Source organism: Phytophthora infestans, genomic scaffold (assembly GCF_000142945.1).
Source record: "Phytophthora infestans T30-4 supercont1.22 genomic scaffold, whole genome shotgun sequence".
NCBI lineage: Eukaryota > Oomycota > Peronosporomycetes > Peronosporales > Peronosporaceae > Phytophthora > Phytophthora infestans.
In genome coordinates, this window is record NW_003303737.1 from 275,460 (window position 1) to 291,427 (window position 15,968).

Below are 15,968 nucleotides of genomic sequence, written 5' to 3' on the forward strand. Positions count from 1 at the left end.
TAATTTCAATGAGATTCATTACCGTGACCACTGTAGTAATTTCAGAATCGCTCTAAGTCCTATTGTACTTTGCAGATGGAATGTCTATCCGTTTTATAGCCTAGATCAAGCATGGTCAGAGCTAGAGCTGTCGACGTCGCGGTCTTGGATGTCGACTCGACTTTGCTCGAGAGGGACGTCCGAAATTTACGAGGGACGTCCTGCCGACGCTTTGCCGACACCCAGACAAATCGCTACTGTCGATTGGTTAAAATAAGTTGGGATTGCCAATCAAATCGAAACCATACTTTGCGACAAGTTGAAGTTAGTTAGACCACAGCAGGATGCGTTCCCCACTCTCCAAGTCGACTGCCATTTAGACTATCTCGCAGGAAGAAGCTGCCGTCGGCCCTTTCGTGGTGGAAATAAAATCGCACGCAGCTTCCAACACTTTCTCCTCTTGCTCGTAAATGGCTGGGGTGTATAGCCACTTCAAGACATTGCGAACGTGCATTTTCCACGGCAGGCAACACGGTAACCAAGCGGCATGGTGCATTAAAGGTAGACACGATCAGGGATATTCTCTTCGTGGCCGAGAATACAAGCTAAAGGGAAAAGTTCCAAATTGAGGCTCTCGTAGTGCTAGTTTAATACATCCCTACGTCAAGACGAATGACCAGGTGCTGAGTATGACGGTCCAGCTCGATATCGACATTAGGTTCATCGAGGTCGACACACACTTCTTCCTCAACGATCTCACTGCGGCAACCTTCGTTCGGATGCTGTGAGTGGGTTCTTCGAAGCGTTCGGCAAGACGTTTGGTAACTACGGCACGTACAATTGGGGGCCGGAGGTGTTGGGCTGCTTCCCGTCGATCTCCGGTATTAAAGTGTCCGAGCAGCCGCTGACAAAAGATTCCATGGACGAGATCAAGGCGTATCTGAACGCGCACCCGACGGAGATCGTAGTGGTGTATTTGGAAACTGGTGCGGATATCCAGCAATCGGACAAGTTCGACGCCATCGACACGATGTTCACCGATACATTTGGAGACTTGCTAGTTCCAGTGATGGCGCTCGACGCCCTGGCCAAGGGCATGTGGGCAGGCGGTGGCCTCAACGAGTCTAGTAGCGCTGGTCACCAGGTGTTGGACCTCACAAGCACCAAGACGGGGGGTTGCATACAGTCTGTACGACATGTGCATGGCCAAGAAGCAGCTGACGGTCGAGTTTATCGGGACGCCAAGCGTCTGATCAATGACATCACGATTACAGCAACCCAAACTGGATCCGGACGTGGTCAGAATAGCTTCGGTACGTTTCGCTCGCTGCAATAGGAGTCTTACGCGCAATATTCATGTGCTCCTATACGGTGACAGTTTTCTAAATTATCTACGACGGGTCGAGAGCCTCATCGCCTTGGACACCGCAGGTATCGCCAACATGGCGGCTGCAGCGGGTCTGCCGTAGCTTTAGCGTCAGAGGAAGACGTTCGGCTCAAAGAGTCACTAATACTAAGTTCCTTAATTAAAGGACACTTACAGCCCAAGACCAGGGCTCAAAGCTAATACCTCAACTTTGGTGCTTTAAAACCAGAAGTGTTTTATTTACTATTATTGCGGCCAAACCGCCTAGGGGTAAATGTATCTCTTTAACTATCTAGCATAGCTAAACCTAATCAAATGCATAACGTGTGGCTTTCAGCCAACGTACTGAGAAACCTTATTAGCTCTCCGGGTACTACGTACCCCTATGTGTTCCACACCATGTAACCCCGTTACACTCTCCCCCACTAAGATGAGAACTTTCCGCTCTCGAAACTTTCCTCAGCGAGGTCACGTCTTGTTAAGACGACGGAGGTTACTATACCTCACACCAGCGTTGTACAGCTCCGTGAGCTCACAAACGCCTACGCATCGTTGATGCCCAACTTCTCGTCGTTGGCCCACGGCCCAATGTTCCAAGCGCAGCGCGCATCTTGCTCTCAAGCGGTCTCAGACCTACGCTCGCGCTCCGCGCCTACTCCAAGAGCTGCAAACCGCTTAGAGCACTGCTCTTGACTCATTCGAGCCGTCGACCAGAGCTCAGCGGTTGAACACTCGCTTCACAAGCGATAGGTCGGTGGCTCGAACCCACTAGGGCACAGCCCTCTCGTTCCATGAACGATTGTTCACGCTTGGACAAGCTGAAGGGCAACACCCTTTTAGCTCAATGGTTGAGCGTTGGCTTTGAGAGCCACAGGTCGGTGGTTCGAACCCACCCGGGCACAGCCCTGTCGTTCCATGAACGATTGTCCACGCTTCGACAAGCTTAAGAGCAATTCGCTTTTAGCTCAGTGGTCGAGCGTGGGCTTCGGAAAGCCACAGGTCGGTGGTTAGAACCCACCTGGGCACAGCCCTCTCGTTCCATGAACTGTTGTCCTTGAATGGACAAGATAAGGGCAACGCCCTTTCAGCTCAGTGGTCGAGCGCTGGCTTTGGAAGCCACAGGTCGGTGGTTCAAATCCACCCGGGCGCAGCCCTCTCATACCATGAGTAGTCCGTTCTCGGACTGACGTACGGGCATCGCCCTTATAGCTCAATGGTAGAGCTCCAGCCTGGCAAGCCAAAGGCCAGTGTTCAATCCCCGTCCGGGACACCACTTTCGCTGTTACAGCGCATCCACATTTGGATCATGCTCATCGAGCAAGTTGTTTCAAAACAACTATGCGTCTATCGAGACGCTTGTGCCTGAACCTTGTTCAGCACAACACGAAGCACCTGCTTCCTTCGGGACCCTGTCCCTAACACCACGAGGTCTCTCCACCGCCTGCTCCCGCTGCGAGCACCGCTCATACGTACGAGCTGGCTGCTGCAGCCACTGGTCAGAGCCTGAACTCAACTGCTGACCTGATCGCTCCCCACTCTAGTGGGAGGCGCCCAGCGCCTGGCGACGCTGTTGCACGCCATGGTAGGGCTTCGGCACATGATGTGCCCGGTCGTAAGCGTCAACGACGTCAGGGCAATCTTGCCGGAGGATAACCTCAAACTCCCATGAAGTCTGTGAGTGAGGGTAACCCCTTTACTTCACCAAGTACTGAGTACGACCCTGGCGTCTACGCCACGCCACAAGGTGTTCCACGTGAAAGTGGAGCTCACCATGCTCATCGAGCAGAGCAGGAGGAGGCCTTGCCTCAGCTGGGCTCTCGCGGGCAGAGTCAGCACTTGCCGAAACGGCGTCTGCGTCCATACGACGCCGGCGTCCACGACGCGAACGCTCACGTTCACCGCCCATCGGTCCATCTCGAAGAGATGATTCACTATGTTAACTCTACAACTTCTGTATTGAGAGTTTGTTAACTTTCCGGGTACTTCGTACCCCTGTGTGTTCCACACCGTGTAACCCCGTTACACCAGGGCTCAAAGTTAACACCTTAACTTCTATGCTTTAAAAAACAGAAGTGTTTTATTTACTATTATTGCGGCCAAGCCGCCTAGGGGTAAAATTAGTTTTTTTAATTATCTAGCATAGTTAAACCTAATCAAATGCATAACGTGTGGCATTCAGCCAACGTACTGAGAGGCCTTGTTAACTCTACAACTTCTGTACTGAGAGTTTGTTAGCTCTCCGGGTACTTCGTACCCCTGCGTGTTCCACACCATGTAACCCCGTTACAATACAGGTTAGGTGTAACATGTAGGCATCATATACAGCATAAAAACGACGTACGGTCCTTAGCGGCGTGCCTGGTGCTGCTCCCTCCCTCAACTCTTGATGAATTCGATTGCTCTGGTCCATCATCACCTGACATCGCCCGACTTTGTTTCTTCTTATAACTCGGCGCAGGTTCTTCTCCACTTGTATGAGAAGACGAGGTCTGGTTTCTATCGGGTTCTACATATTTCAGCACAGCAAATATGATGCATAGAGATTAGCATGAATAGACAGAAGGTAAAATATTCCTCGTAGCATACCTTCTGGTGACAACATACTTGGTGCCGCAAGTGTTGGAGGTGGTGAAATTTTGGAAGCGCTTACAGAAGATACACATGTTGCCAACGCTGTATCACAGTAAAGTTAAATATACAGAATTACACATACAGTTTAATAATAAATTGATGGAGTATACCCAAGCACCCGTACATTTCGGACTTTCATGCACTCCTGACTGGGATGCACGTGCTCGCACTGGCGACGTGGCCGTCGACATTCTAGTAGGGGACTTAGACCTTCTAGCTGGGGACTTAGACGACGATCTCTTCTTCGTGGGCGGCTTGTGCGCAGGCGATTGACGCACAACAGTCGATGCAAGTTGTGCTATTGCCGTTTTAGCGTCTTCAGCTACAATTAAAAGGTCGTTTAAATGTATCGTCTACAATGTAAAGGTCGTTTAAATAAATCAAAACGACAAAAAATGATTTTCCAAAAAGAAAAATATCTTTAAATACTTTAGAATATGATATTAAATATCATTTTGATGAATTTAAAACTCCTTCAGGTATTTGTAGTATTAAATCATGTTTTTAAGCTTTAGAAATAAATTTAAATTCTAAATGAAAAAATCTTAATTATATTATTTCCAAAAAAACCAAATATAAAAAACAATTTAAAGGTAAACTTATAGGTAAAACAACAAAAGGTGATAAAATCATTTATGGTATATATGCAATTAAGGTTGCTCTTGTGGCGCGGACTCGGTCGATAGCTGACTGCTGGCTCACTGCACATGCGATACAAGCCATTAGAGCACAGATAGCATATCAATACAAAACCACTTACTTTTCAAAGCGTAGTTCACCACGGCTTCATCCCCAAGGATGTAGTCGAGGCCATCAGTGCCATAACCACCTGGCAGGATGTACTTCCATCGTGTCTCAATCACATGAGAAGGCGGTGCCTTCGACGTCCACCCTAGTTTCCTAAACTCCGGCCAGATAAGACGGAAGTGGTTTGTCCCACGCTCTTCCTCGAGTACTGCCGCTGCATCTTCGCGTGGAGCGCTGCCACGCGCCCCCACCATCGCTTTTGTCCTCCCCGCGCAAAATCTCAACTGACTGGCCTAGGTGATTTGGCGCGAAAGGTTCCTCTAAAATTCAATATTTTATCTGAATGATTGTTTCAAACTGTCATATTGCATACCAAAAAACGGAAAACTGGAGAGTAGTAATGTAACCCCTACTCTATGTAGAAAGGCGATCAGTCTCTTTTCGTGCTCCAAACCGTTATATAAAAGTTTATAAACCGAATGATGTGCAAACGCCAGGGCCATAGTGAAAGCAAGCTTATTTTCCTTATGCTGTATATACAATATAAGCCCTCATACCCGGGCATCTTCCGGAGCCATAACGCAGCTTATAGAGCTATCGGGTTGGAGGGGTTAACCCCCCTCCTCGTAAAGCAAATACTCTATAGTCTTAACACCCCCCAAAGTATTGACGAGGCTGTCAAAACGTTTGAGAAATCCGAACTCATTTCGCAATGAGCTCGCCGAGGAAGACGCCTGCACAAGAGTCTGCACCGGCAGAATCTGTTTCGTCAGTGGCTGAACCTGCAAAAAACAATAACAGCGTCCAAGCAAGCGAGCACGCCCGCGGCAGAAGGTAATCTACGTGTCACTCAATATCACGCTATGCTTAAGTAAACGCGTGCATTCGTGACGACTGACAAGACGCATTTGCTGTGCGCTTCAACAACAATGAGAAAGGCTACCACAAGCGTATTGTCTCGGTTCGCCAGCGCTTTGTGACCTTCTCGAAGCATCATCCCATCGATCGCCTCCATAATGACGCTATGGAGGCAGGAATTGTCTGCCCCAAACTGCGTGCTCCTTTCTGAACACGATGCTCTCGGATACGCTTCCGTGCGTGTACCAGCTCCTCTGCGAGACCTCCGTGCTCAACTTAAGCACCGTGATACACCCCATGCTGATGATACTTGCCGTTTTAGTGCCGGCATTATGCCTGCACTCGGTGCTGCGCCTCATACGCCCTCACCATTTCCGGAATGTCCTTCATCAGGACGTTCCGTGGATCCCATGTAACTCGATAACGAGAAATTTCTCTCCCAATAAAACGAAGGCGAGCCTGATCTCGGTTCGTCTTCGGGGCTTCATGACCCACTCACAATCCTACGTGCCGAGCCGTGCGCGTCACGCAGCGGCGGCGGGGCGGAGAGATACCCTCCGCATGTGCAACCACAGGTGGACCATGGCTCTCGCGATCTGTACGATCGTGGCGTCACCAAGGAACGATCCCAGAGGGCGGAGCTAAGCTGCCCTGCAACAGATGATGCGCCTACAGAAGGCCCAGGTCGCTGCGGCTGCTTAGACGCTTCGAGCATCCAAGTCACACTTGGATCGGAGCTGAGGCGCCTGCGCGACCGCGTCGTCGCGCTCGAGAAGTTGGAACACGCTGCTTCGTCGTCATCGAGCCATCGAGACTGGGTGGCTCGCGTCGTTCGTAAGGCCCAATTTGCTCGACGTAAAATGTCGGATGAAGTCGCATGCTAGACGGTATGTCCAGTATATAAGCGTTGCCATGACGTTAAAGTACTGTGAACGGGCCGGTTGAGCGGGAAGCAGACTTGCTTGCACCGAAGTCAGAGACTGCATGTCGCGGTAGGCTCTTTGTAACTACACTCCGCGACATAAGTTTTGTGACACCTATACTTTTGGCTGTATTTCGGCTCCTTGCTGGAGTTAGACGACGCTATTTCGATATGTTCCATCTATCAGATAGCGCAAAAGGGGCTTGTGACACCGATCTAGATTTCGTAGAACTTCTATAGGCTGGCATACAGCTCACTAGAATTTGCACTGCGACAAAACTTAAGGACAAAAAATGACTTGATTTCATTATGGTACGGAATGATGGTTAATTTTAAATCCCCCTAAACTGGCCTTATTATCCTATTTTAACTATGGGCGAGGACCAAGCATCACTGACGACGAACGTGGCCGCATAAAGGGCCTCCACGAGGCAGGCTTGAGTGTCGGCGCGATCGCTCAACGGCTTGAGCGGTCGGTGAATGGCGTCAGCTACGCCCTGAGGGTACCTACCACTAAAGCCAAAAGAGAGGGGGGGCGTCCGGCAAGCCTAACAGACCGCCAAGTCCGTAGGCAGCGCCGCAACAGGAGACTATCCGGCATCCGAGTTGAAGGTCACGTACGGTTTGGCATGCTCGGTGCGTACGATCCAGAGACTTCTGTCCTTGGTAGACTATCTTGTCTACTCTAAAATGGATCGTACACTACCTCTAGCAAAGGCGCACAAGGAGGCGCGTCTAAAGTTTACCGAGAGGCTCTCGACGGCTGCGCAGAAGGAGGTGGTTTGGTCCATGATCATCTTCTCAGATGAAAAAAAGTTTAATCTCGACGGCCCAGATGGGTACAAGCACTATTGGCGTGACATGAGGTGTCCTCCCCGTCGTTACATGTCTCGACAAAATGGGGGAGGCTCGCTAATGGTCTAGGGAGCTTTCGGGTCAAAAGCAAGTCGGAGTTGGTGGTTCTGGATGTGCGCCAGAGCTCTGGCCACTACATCTATTCGGTGTCGGAGCATATGCTCCCATTTGCCCACAGGAACTACGTCACGGATTTTGTATTCATGCAAGACAACGCTTCTTTCCACGCATCGTACGCAACGACCGAGTTTTTCACGGAGACTGGGGTGCAGCTGCTTGACGGACCAGCTCGCGCACCCGATCTCAATCCGATTGAGAACGTGTGGGCAATTTTGGCTAGGAAGGTCTACAGTCATGGAAAGCCGTACAGCTCTGTAGCTGAACTCACTGTTGCTGGTATGAAGGCGTGGGATTCAGTGACGATGAAAGAGCTGCTGGATCTGATGGCCTCCATGCCTTCTCGTTGCTTTGAGGTAGCCCGCAAGAATGGCGACAATACACACTACTAGCTAAATGGGTACATTATTTCAATAATGAAATCAAGTCATTATTTGTCCTTAAGTTTTGTCACAGTGTAAATTCTAATTAGCTGTATGCCAGCCTATAGAAGTTCTACGAAATCTAGATTGGCGTCACGAGCCCCCTTTCGCGCTATCTGATAGGTGGAACATATCTAAATAGCGTCGTCTAACTCCACCTAGACGTCAAGATACAGCCAAAAGTATAGGTGTCACAAAACTTATGTCGCGGAGTGTAACCGAACTAATGAACCCATTTTGAATTCATTTGTGTTTCCTCTACCGATATTGTCTGCGTTCAGCTTCTGTCGGTCTACAGAAGCTGCTAGTTCGTTCTGGTTAAAGTCCAGTGATTGCGTGCTGAATGACTTGTTCAGCACGGCTTCCTTCTCCGCAGCAGGCCTAACCTACGCACCGTCTGTGCCATGCAAGTACGTGTTTGTTCTTCGCAGTAGACTCGATCTGTGCGCTATTTGTACCCGGTACAGACGTCTTCTTGTTCGCGGTGCCTGTGCTCCGCACAGACACGGTGTTATTTGCTTTCGCCGCGCTCCCAGAACGAGCTATTCGGCTTCACGTCGCCACCGATACCACGTCGGTGTAAGTTTTTTTCTGCGGTTGTTTCGACGCAGCCGTAATTACTCCGCCACTAAAGAAGGGAACCACCGTTCTGAGCAAGCTCGGAAGCCGTGGATGCCGAATGACATTCACGTAGAACGGTGTATGCTCTGTCGATGCATGCACCAAGCTGTTGATGACAAAGTATGCCATCGGCAAGCAGTCACTCCACTATGGGAGCGAGTCTGCGTAGATCTCCAGTACGTCAACGAGTACGCGATTTACGCGCTCGGTCTGGTTGTTCGTCTGCGGATGATCCGTAGTCGACATCGACAGCTGTGTTCTGTAAACACGTCTCGCCAGAACCGCGCTGAAAAGCGTGGATCACGGTCCAACACAATGTCAAGCGACATTCCATGGTTTCGGAACCCATGTCAACAAACGGTCAAGCAGTCTGCACGGCCGTGACCTCAGCCGTTACTGCAGCAAGATAAACCATCTTGCTGAATCTGTCAGCAAAGACCACAACGCCAGACCTCCGCTTCTTGTCTGGCGGAAGACCGAAAGCGAAGTCCATTTCAATGAACTGCCAACACTCCGACGGTGTCGGTAATGATTGTAGTGAAGCCTGCGATACGCTGCAGGCTTCATGCGTTGATACACTTCGCAAGCACGTACGTTAGCGCGCTCACTTGTACTTATGGGACCAGTAGAAGTCCCTCGTGAGAAAAGTGTATCTCTTCTCACGGCCCGGATGCCCTGCCGTAGGCATCGCGATACTCGTACATGATCCGCATACGCAGAACATAATCATCCCGTACTACGATGCGGATCGCATCGTCGTTCACTGCGTTGTAAAGCAGCAGTCCTTCGTGTACACGATATCGGTGTGCATGAGCTCCAGGATGTGGCGACAACTTTCAGTGTGACACGTCAAAAGGTGCTAAGACAAAGTCTAGCCGTTGTTTCATATCTGCGTCACTCACATACGCGTTCTTCACGTCGACGATCAATGTCGACGACGGAACACTTACTTGTTCGACGCCAATCGAATTGGCGTCGGCTGTCTTTCCAGCATAATCAGGTCGACGCAATAACGCGTCGGCTACCACAATTAATCTTCCAGGTTTGTACCCAACCTGGAAGTCGTACTCCGCAAAGAACGACAACCACCTCGATATTCGTTGGGAGTTGTGCGAATTCTTTACCGCTGTTCGCAGTGAAGCCTGGTCGATGTAGACCACAAACGGTCTACCCCACTGTAAAATCACTCGGAAGGTCGCGAGTGCATACCTCATGGCAAGGGACTTCTTGTCACGTACAGGGCAGTTACGCTCAGCTGGCTTATGCTGGCGCGACCGATCGTAGACCACACGATTACGGCCCTCGTGATCGTGCTGCACCAACGCGCATTTAAGCGCAAAACTAGACGTGTCACCCACGATGTGAAATGGGCGATCTTTGTCAGCCACTGCCAAGTTCGGCGTCTTAGTCAAGCTCTGCTGGGCTGTATCGAAGGCCTGCTGACAGTTAGCAGACCAAATCCACTCCGCCTTCTTTTTAAGGAGCTGTGTCAGTGGGCGAATCTTACCCGCGTAATTATCAATGTACTTGCACAAGTACGCTGCGAAGCCAAGGAGCTACCTCAGACCCTTCATGTTGAATGGCGTAGGCTTTTCATCGATCACTCTGACCTTTTCTGGGTCAGGGCGTACGCCATTCTTCTAAACGAGACACCCAAGGACGGGCATCGAGCTCACACCGAAAATACATTCCTCCAGGCTCGCATAAAGCTTATGTTTACGCACAAGCTTTAGCAGTTGGCGAAGGTGCTCTTTGCGCACCTCAACATCAGCATTCCCGTCCACAGCCCGGCTGAGAACGAACACATCGTCGAAGTAGCTCGGTGCGAAGTGGCGCACTGGGTGCATATGATGTGTAAAATATCGATTGAATGTTGTAGAAGCATTCATCAGTCCCTGCAAAGGAATGGCTGGCCCCACTAAATGGAATTACGCTGGTTACAACGCTGTCTTTGCTGAGGTAACGGATTTGAATGTGGCGGACGTCAATGCCAAGAACGCAGGCTTTACCATGAAGTTACTCGTTCGCTTTGTTCAGCGCGGGAATATAGTGGCCTAATTTCACTTCCACATTCGATTGTACCTGAGCAAGAAGGTGTGTTTCACGTCCAAGGCCTCGGTCACTTCGTCCGTCTGCGCGTGTGTGGCCTCGAGTTCGCGTAAGAATATCTTAAAGAACCTTGTGCCCTTCCTGTATCCGCAACATGATGTTCTTCCAGCAGCAAGTTAGTTCGAGCTCACCGCTTGGCTATGGGTGAAACAGTGTGCGTCGTGGTGCGTCCGTCTGAAGCTCACACGGAAAAGAGCCCAGCCACAGTCGTTGAGGTCTACACGCGACTGGGTCTCCAATGTGCACTTCGAAGCAACCTGATTTTCCCATATAACACGAAATTTCCACCTCTTATGGATTTGTTCCATAAACATTTGTACCTGATTTGAGGTGTCGAGAGGGTGCATGTGACGGGGTCACACAGCACCTAGCGCTAGAGGAAGTTAACTTCCGAGAGTATACAAACTCTCAGTGAACGGCAGTTATCGAAAGTGAGCAAAGCGACCTATTTAAGGCAGAATGTAAACTAAGTATATTTATAGGTAGATAACGATTGGGTTTAATACAAACTATAAGTCACCTATAGAAAAGCAATCATCAGCCAATTGTTGGCTTTGGACGACCTTGGTACCTTGTACCAAATATCCCGAAGTATGACATGTCACACTTCATGTAACTAGGGATACACTTAAGGCTACGTACCCCGTTACATTCCCACCTCTTGGGCTCGGTTTACCGACCAATCAGAATGAAGAAGGGTTCGTCATAAACTTTCATTCTCAAAGCCGAAAAACATCGGCTTGACCGCGCGAGCGCGGCGGAAGCTCACTTCACAGTTAGAGCCTCGAGCAGCCGTTTGTGCGCTCTTCTTCTGGTCTCCACTTCGACCGTTTATCATGCCTCGTGGAACTGCAAAGCGCGGTGCGAAGACACACTACAAGGCTGCTGCGAAAGACGCAAGCCACGAGCACTAAGTCTCACGGCAAAGGCTCGGCACTTCGAGATTACTCAGGTGGCATCCGAGGCGATCGGATCATCAGGCGACCCGGCTGTGGGCAAGCGAACAAACAAGCGCCGCAGCCTGTCGCCCTCGACCTCTCCAGACAATCGTCCGAACACTGGGTTCGCTGGACGTGAGTTCGACTCTAGCAGTGAGGACGAAGCCGAGCCCGAGAGCACGCACGATGGCCCTGCGGGCTCTGCGGGCAGGCACCGCCCAGTGCCCAGCGATCACAAGGACGACAGCGTGCAGTCGCTCGCTAGTGATCAAGGTGATCACATTCCCAGGACGTCTGTGGGCTCTGAGAGTCCGGCCGTCGAGGCTAAGGGCACTCCTAAAGCTTGTAGCGATGAGGAAGAGAAATATCGTAAACGCTTTCCGAGGGTCTTGCGCGCGCATAGACCGCCAAAGCCAATGGCGCTAAGCCCTCTAAGAAGCGTACGGCGTTTAAGTCTCCGCGAGGAGAAGGGGTATCGGTACTCCCATCGGGGCCCTTCGACTCCTCGGATGAAGAGGACAAGGAAGAGGGTGCTATTTCGTAGCCCCGGGAAATCACGAATGGCCTCGACCAGCAGCGGGAGGGCTTTCAAGCTGCCCAGCGCGTGCGTGGGGGTTCGTGGTGGCACCCGACAGCCAGGGAGCTGCCGTCAACTCAAGAGGGTATTGACCTCCCGAGGAGATCTCTGGGGCTGACCTCTTCCTTGAGCTTCTCGTCGATCCTCGTGGTCTTGTTGGCGGCCACATCTTTAGGAGCATTTACGATCGCATCCTTGTTCAGAAGGAGCAGTTGTTTGTCGACAACTTGGAGGCGGCTCGGTGTGTGCTTCTCGCACCACACCGTGTCCCTCCAAAGGGATTTACGACTTGTCGCAAGACGCTCGAGAGCCGGGGTGGTCTCTTATCTCTTTGGGGATACCCCTGGGCTCTGCCCGAGGACTGTCTCAGCTGGTGTTCTTGCGAGGGCATGTTCCGGGCTTGGGTGGAGTCCCTCAAGTACTCACCCACGGAGTTGCGGGAACCCCATGAAGACCAGCTGCTGTCCCGCATCCTTGACCAGCTTAATTTTCGTGTTCGGTTTGCCCACATGGTCAGCAAGCGCATCATGCCAAGGGACATCCTGAAGCGCGCGGCTTCTAGCGCACATGATGAGCGCGGGTACGGAGTGTCGTCAACGTCCGTTCCTCGTTCGGGCAAGATTTCCCGGACTACTTATGAAGCTGTCACCGCTTCTGTTCCCAGATGGCGACAGCCTTCGGGCAGTCAATCAGAAGCCGTTCAATCGGCTCCCACGAGTTCTCGAAGCCGACAGAGCTGACAGTGTAAAGATGTAGGTTCCTCGTGTCTAGTAACACTAAGTCCCCCACTTAAAATACACTTAAATTTCCTCTTCCATGTATGTCGGAGTACTCCTTTTGTCTATACTGGACCGCCGCCATGTTATCGTGGACCCTGCTGACAACGCTCGGCTTGGTATCCATAAAGGATTCCACTTGTTTTCGCAGCGAAACCGGTCTCACATTCGAGACCTGGGAGGAAAGGGCTTTCCGAGCCTCCCCCACTTAGTATAGAGGAGTCAGTGTCTCCTCGAAGAGTGAGAGGCACTATTGGGTGACGTAAGCCGTTCAAGTAGAACGGCGTGAGCCCCGTGGATGCATGCACAGCGTTGTTGAGCGCAAACTCAACAACTGGAAGTTGCGTCTACCACGTACGTGGTGCTACCGCGCACACACTGCGCAGAGTGTCCTCGAGCACTCGATTGACGCGCACTGTGTGGCCGTCTGTCTGCGGATGGTCCACAGTGGACATCTGCAGACGAGCTCCCAGTAAAGGAAACAGCGTTTCGCAAAACGCAGTTGTGAACCGCGGGTCTCGATTCGAGCCAATCGTCCCCGGAAGACCGTGATAGCGGAACAAGCCATCGACAAAAAACCTGGCGGTTTGTTCGCCCGTAAAAGTGACGGGAACCGGAGCAAGATGTATCATTTTGCTTAGCCGACACACGAACACCAAAATTCCGGTATTGCCGTGTCCTTCGGCGAAAGGCCCAAAGATGAAGTCAAGACTCATCGACTTCCAACAGTCAGCCGGTTCGGGCAGGCTCTGTAGTGGAGCCGAAGAGTGCCCTGCGGTTTTGATCTGCTGACATGTTTCACATGTCTTCACGTATTGGGCGGCCCACGTGTACATGTGGGTCCACCAGAAGGCCTAAGAGACCGCCAGAAAGGTCTTAGTCGCCTCAGGAGGGCGCATCGTGCGTCTCCGCGAGAATATCGAGCTCCAGATCCCCATCGTTGGGTACGACCACCCGTGGAGGGCCCCACCCGGTAATAGAGGAGGTCGTCCTTCAATTCATATCGCTGGAGCCGTGAGCGCTGTCGCGACGAGAGCCAGTCGGATTTCGCGCTCGCTTCTGCCATGAGGAGCTTGACGATATGCGCGGCAGCCTCATTGTCTCGATACGCCTTGCGTATCCGATGATATAGACCCGTTGTCACCCGTGTGATATGGGCCAACTCGTAGTCAGGACGCCGAGAGAGGGTGTCCGTACACACGTTGAGCTTGCCCGGCTTGTACTCGACGCAGAAGTTATACTCCGCGAAGAAGGACAGCCACCTCGCCAACCTTTGGGAGAGGCGAGGCGAGTTAGTCGCCGTCCTGACGGACGCGTGGTCTGTGTACATCACGCGGACCGGGGAGCCAAGAAGGTGAGCACGAAACTTCCTAAAGGTATACTTCATTGCCAAGAGCTCCTTGGCGTGGATAGGGTAGTTCCGTTCGGAAGCATTGAGCTGCCTGGGCTGGAACGAGATGACACGTTCATGTCCAGCCGTGTCGGCCTGCACCAATGCACACCCGATGGCGTAGTCGGAGGCATCGCAGACGATGCTAAACGGCTTCGTCTCGTCCGGCAGGGCCAGGACAGGGGCCTCTTGGAGACTGGCCTTGATGCTGTCAAAGGCATCCTGGGGCTCTTGGTCCCAGCGCCCGTCGACATCCTTCTGAAGGAGGCCCGACGAGGGCTTAGCAAAGCCCGCGTACATGTGTCACATGATGGTTCGCAGTGAGCTGGAGTCATAAGCCTGGACCACATTTCGTGACGTAACGGAGTAGATTAGCACGAGACTCAGATTAGCACGAGACTCCCACGTATCCTCGTCGGAAGGAAGTCCGAGCGATCGTACCCGATAGTGACGGATGGCCGGAACATCGTGGACTCGTCCACGATGACGCCTGGGAGCGCGAAGTGGGTCTTTGAGGACAACAATGTGCTCAACAATCCAGCGGGTATCTCCGGTAGCGTCAACCACAGGAGGAGAGCTGTCGCGTCGATAAAGCTTACGTTCTGGCTGCTCAGAACGAGGACGACTTGTTGAACCGCTACTGGGGCGCCCAGCAGAAGTTGGATGAGGCTCTCGCTCAAACTGCCTGGGTCATCGGGGAGAGTGTGCAGCTACGTCAGTCGAACCAGGAAATATTTACTTGGCTGCAGATGCTGGAGAGGTCATGTCACGAATGTTTGCAGACGGGGACGCAGCCTCGAGATCCGACCCTTGGTGCGGATAGATCGATGGCTAACCACGCCCGTCAAGAAGGTCGCTCGACGCATGTTCCGGCTCAGGAGGCTGGGGCGACTCTGGAATCGTAGCGGGGTGATATTTCTTGAGTAATCCGACGTAAAACGTCGGATGCAGACGTAGTGACGTAGGAATGTTCAGAGGGTAGGCGTCACAAATGCCTTTGATTACCGTAAACGGTCCATTAACGCGCGGTACGAGATTGTTTGCGCCGAGGTTGATAACCGCAGAGTTTCTGATACCCTCTGTCGACAGGAGCACTCGTTCGCCTGTCGTAAACGTAGATCTGTTCTTGCGGCCAGTCTTGTCAGCATTCTCCTTCTGCTTGACCACTGCGTCCTGCAGTGCGTCTAGAACGTAGAGGGTGACCGCTTGGCGCTGTAGTACGAAGTCAGAGACGACTGCGGAGTCGATTGGTCGCGCCGCATGCTTCAGCGGGTAGTTAGCCGGCACAAGTGGGCTCGATGCAGCTCCGGGGTTGATCAGGCTAAGGTTAGCCCAAGCTGCCAAAGGGGGCGCCGCGGAATATATCACTGCGTTGACCGACGTGGGAACTGGGGATACACTCGAGATATCATAAGCAACCGGTGTATGAACCGGTTGACCCAAAACCGGTGTTGCTGCTGGAGACGTCGGGGCTAGAGTAGACGGCTTGTCGGCAGCTTCTTCCCCACCCAGAGTGGTTACACACGGCGCTGTGGTATGTACCATGGCGAGGAGAGCAGGGACGCGCGGATGGCGCGCGTTGTTAATGAAGAAGGACGTCAGCCCAGACGACGCGTATACCGCGTTGTTCAGCGCGATCTCGACCAGAGGCATAAACGAG

At 51.9% G+C, this 15,968-nt stretch overlaps 1 protein-coding gene and 1 pseudogene across 2 annotated transcripts; both read left to right on the forward strand.

Annotated features, from left to right (window-relative positions):
- Positions 1–668: 668 nt before the first annotated feature.
- PITG_11552 (uncharacterized protein) lies at positions 669–1,200 on the forward strand (the record flags this gene model as incomplete). The annotated part of the gene is made up of 3 exons (XM_002901059.1): positions 669–752; positions 794–1,106; positions 1,148–1,200. 3 exons carry the CDS (start codon positions 669–671, stop codon positions 1,198–1,200), a joined length of 450 nt encoding a protein of 149 aa, XP_002901105.1.
- A 1,344-nt stretch (positions 1,201–2,544) lies between these two features.
- On the forward strand, positions 2,545–2,615 carry PITG_27385 (annotated as a pseudogene). The gene has a single exon. The product of its transcript is annotated as a tRNA-OTHER (tRNA).
- The last annotated feature ends 13,353 nt before the right edge of the window (positions 2,616–15,968 follow it).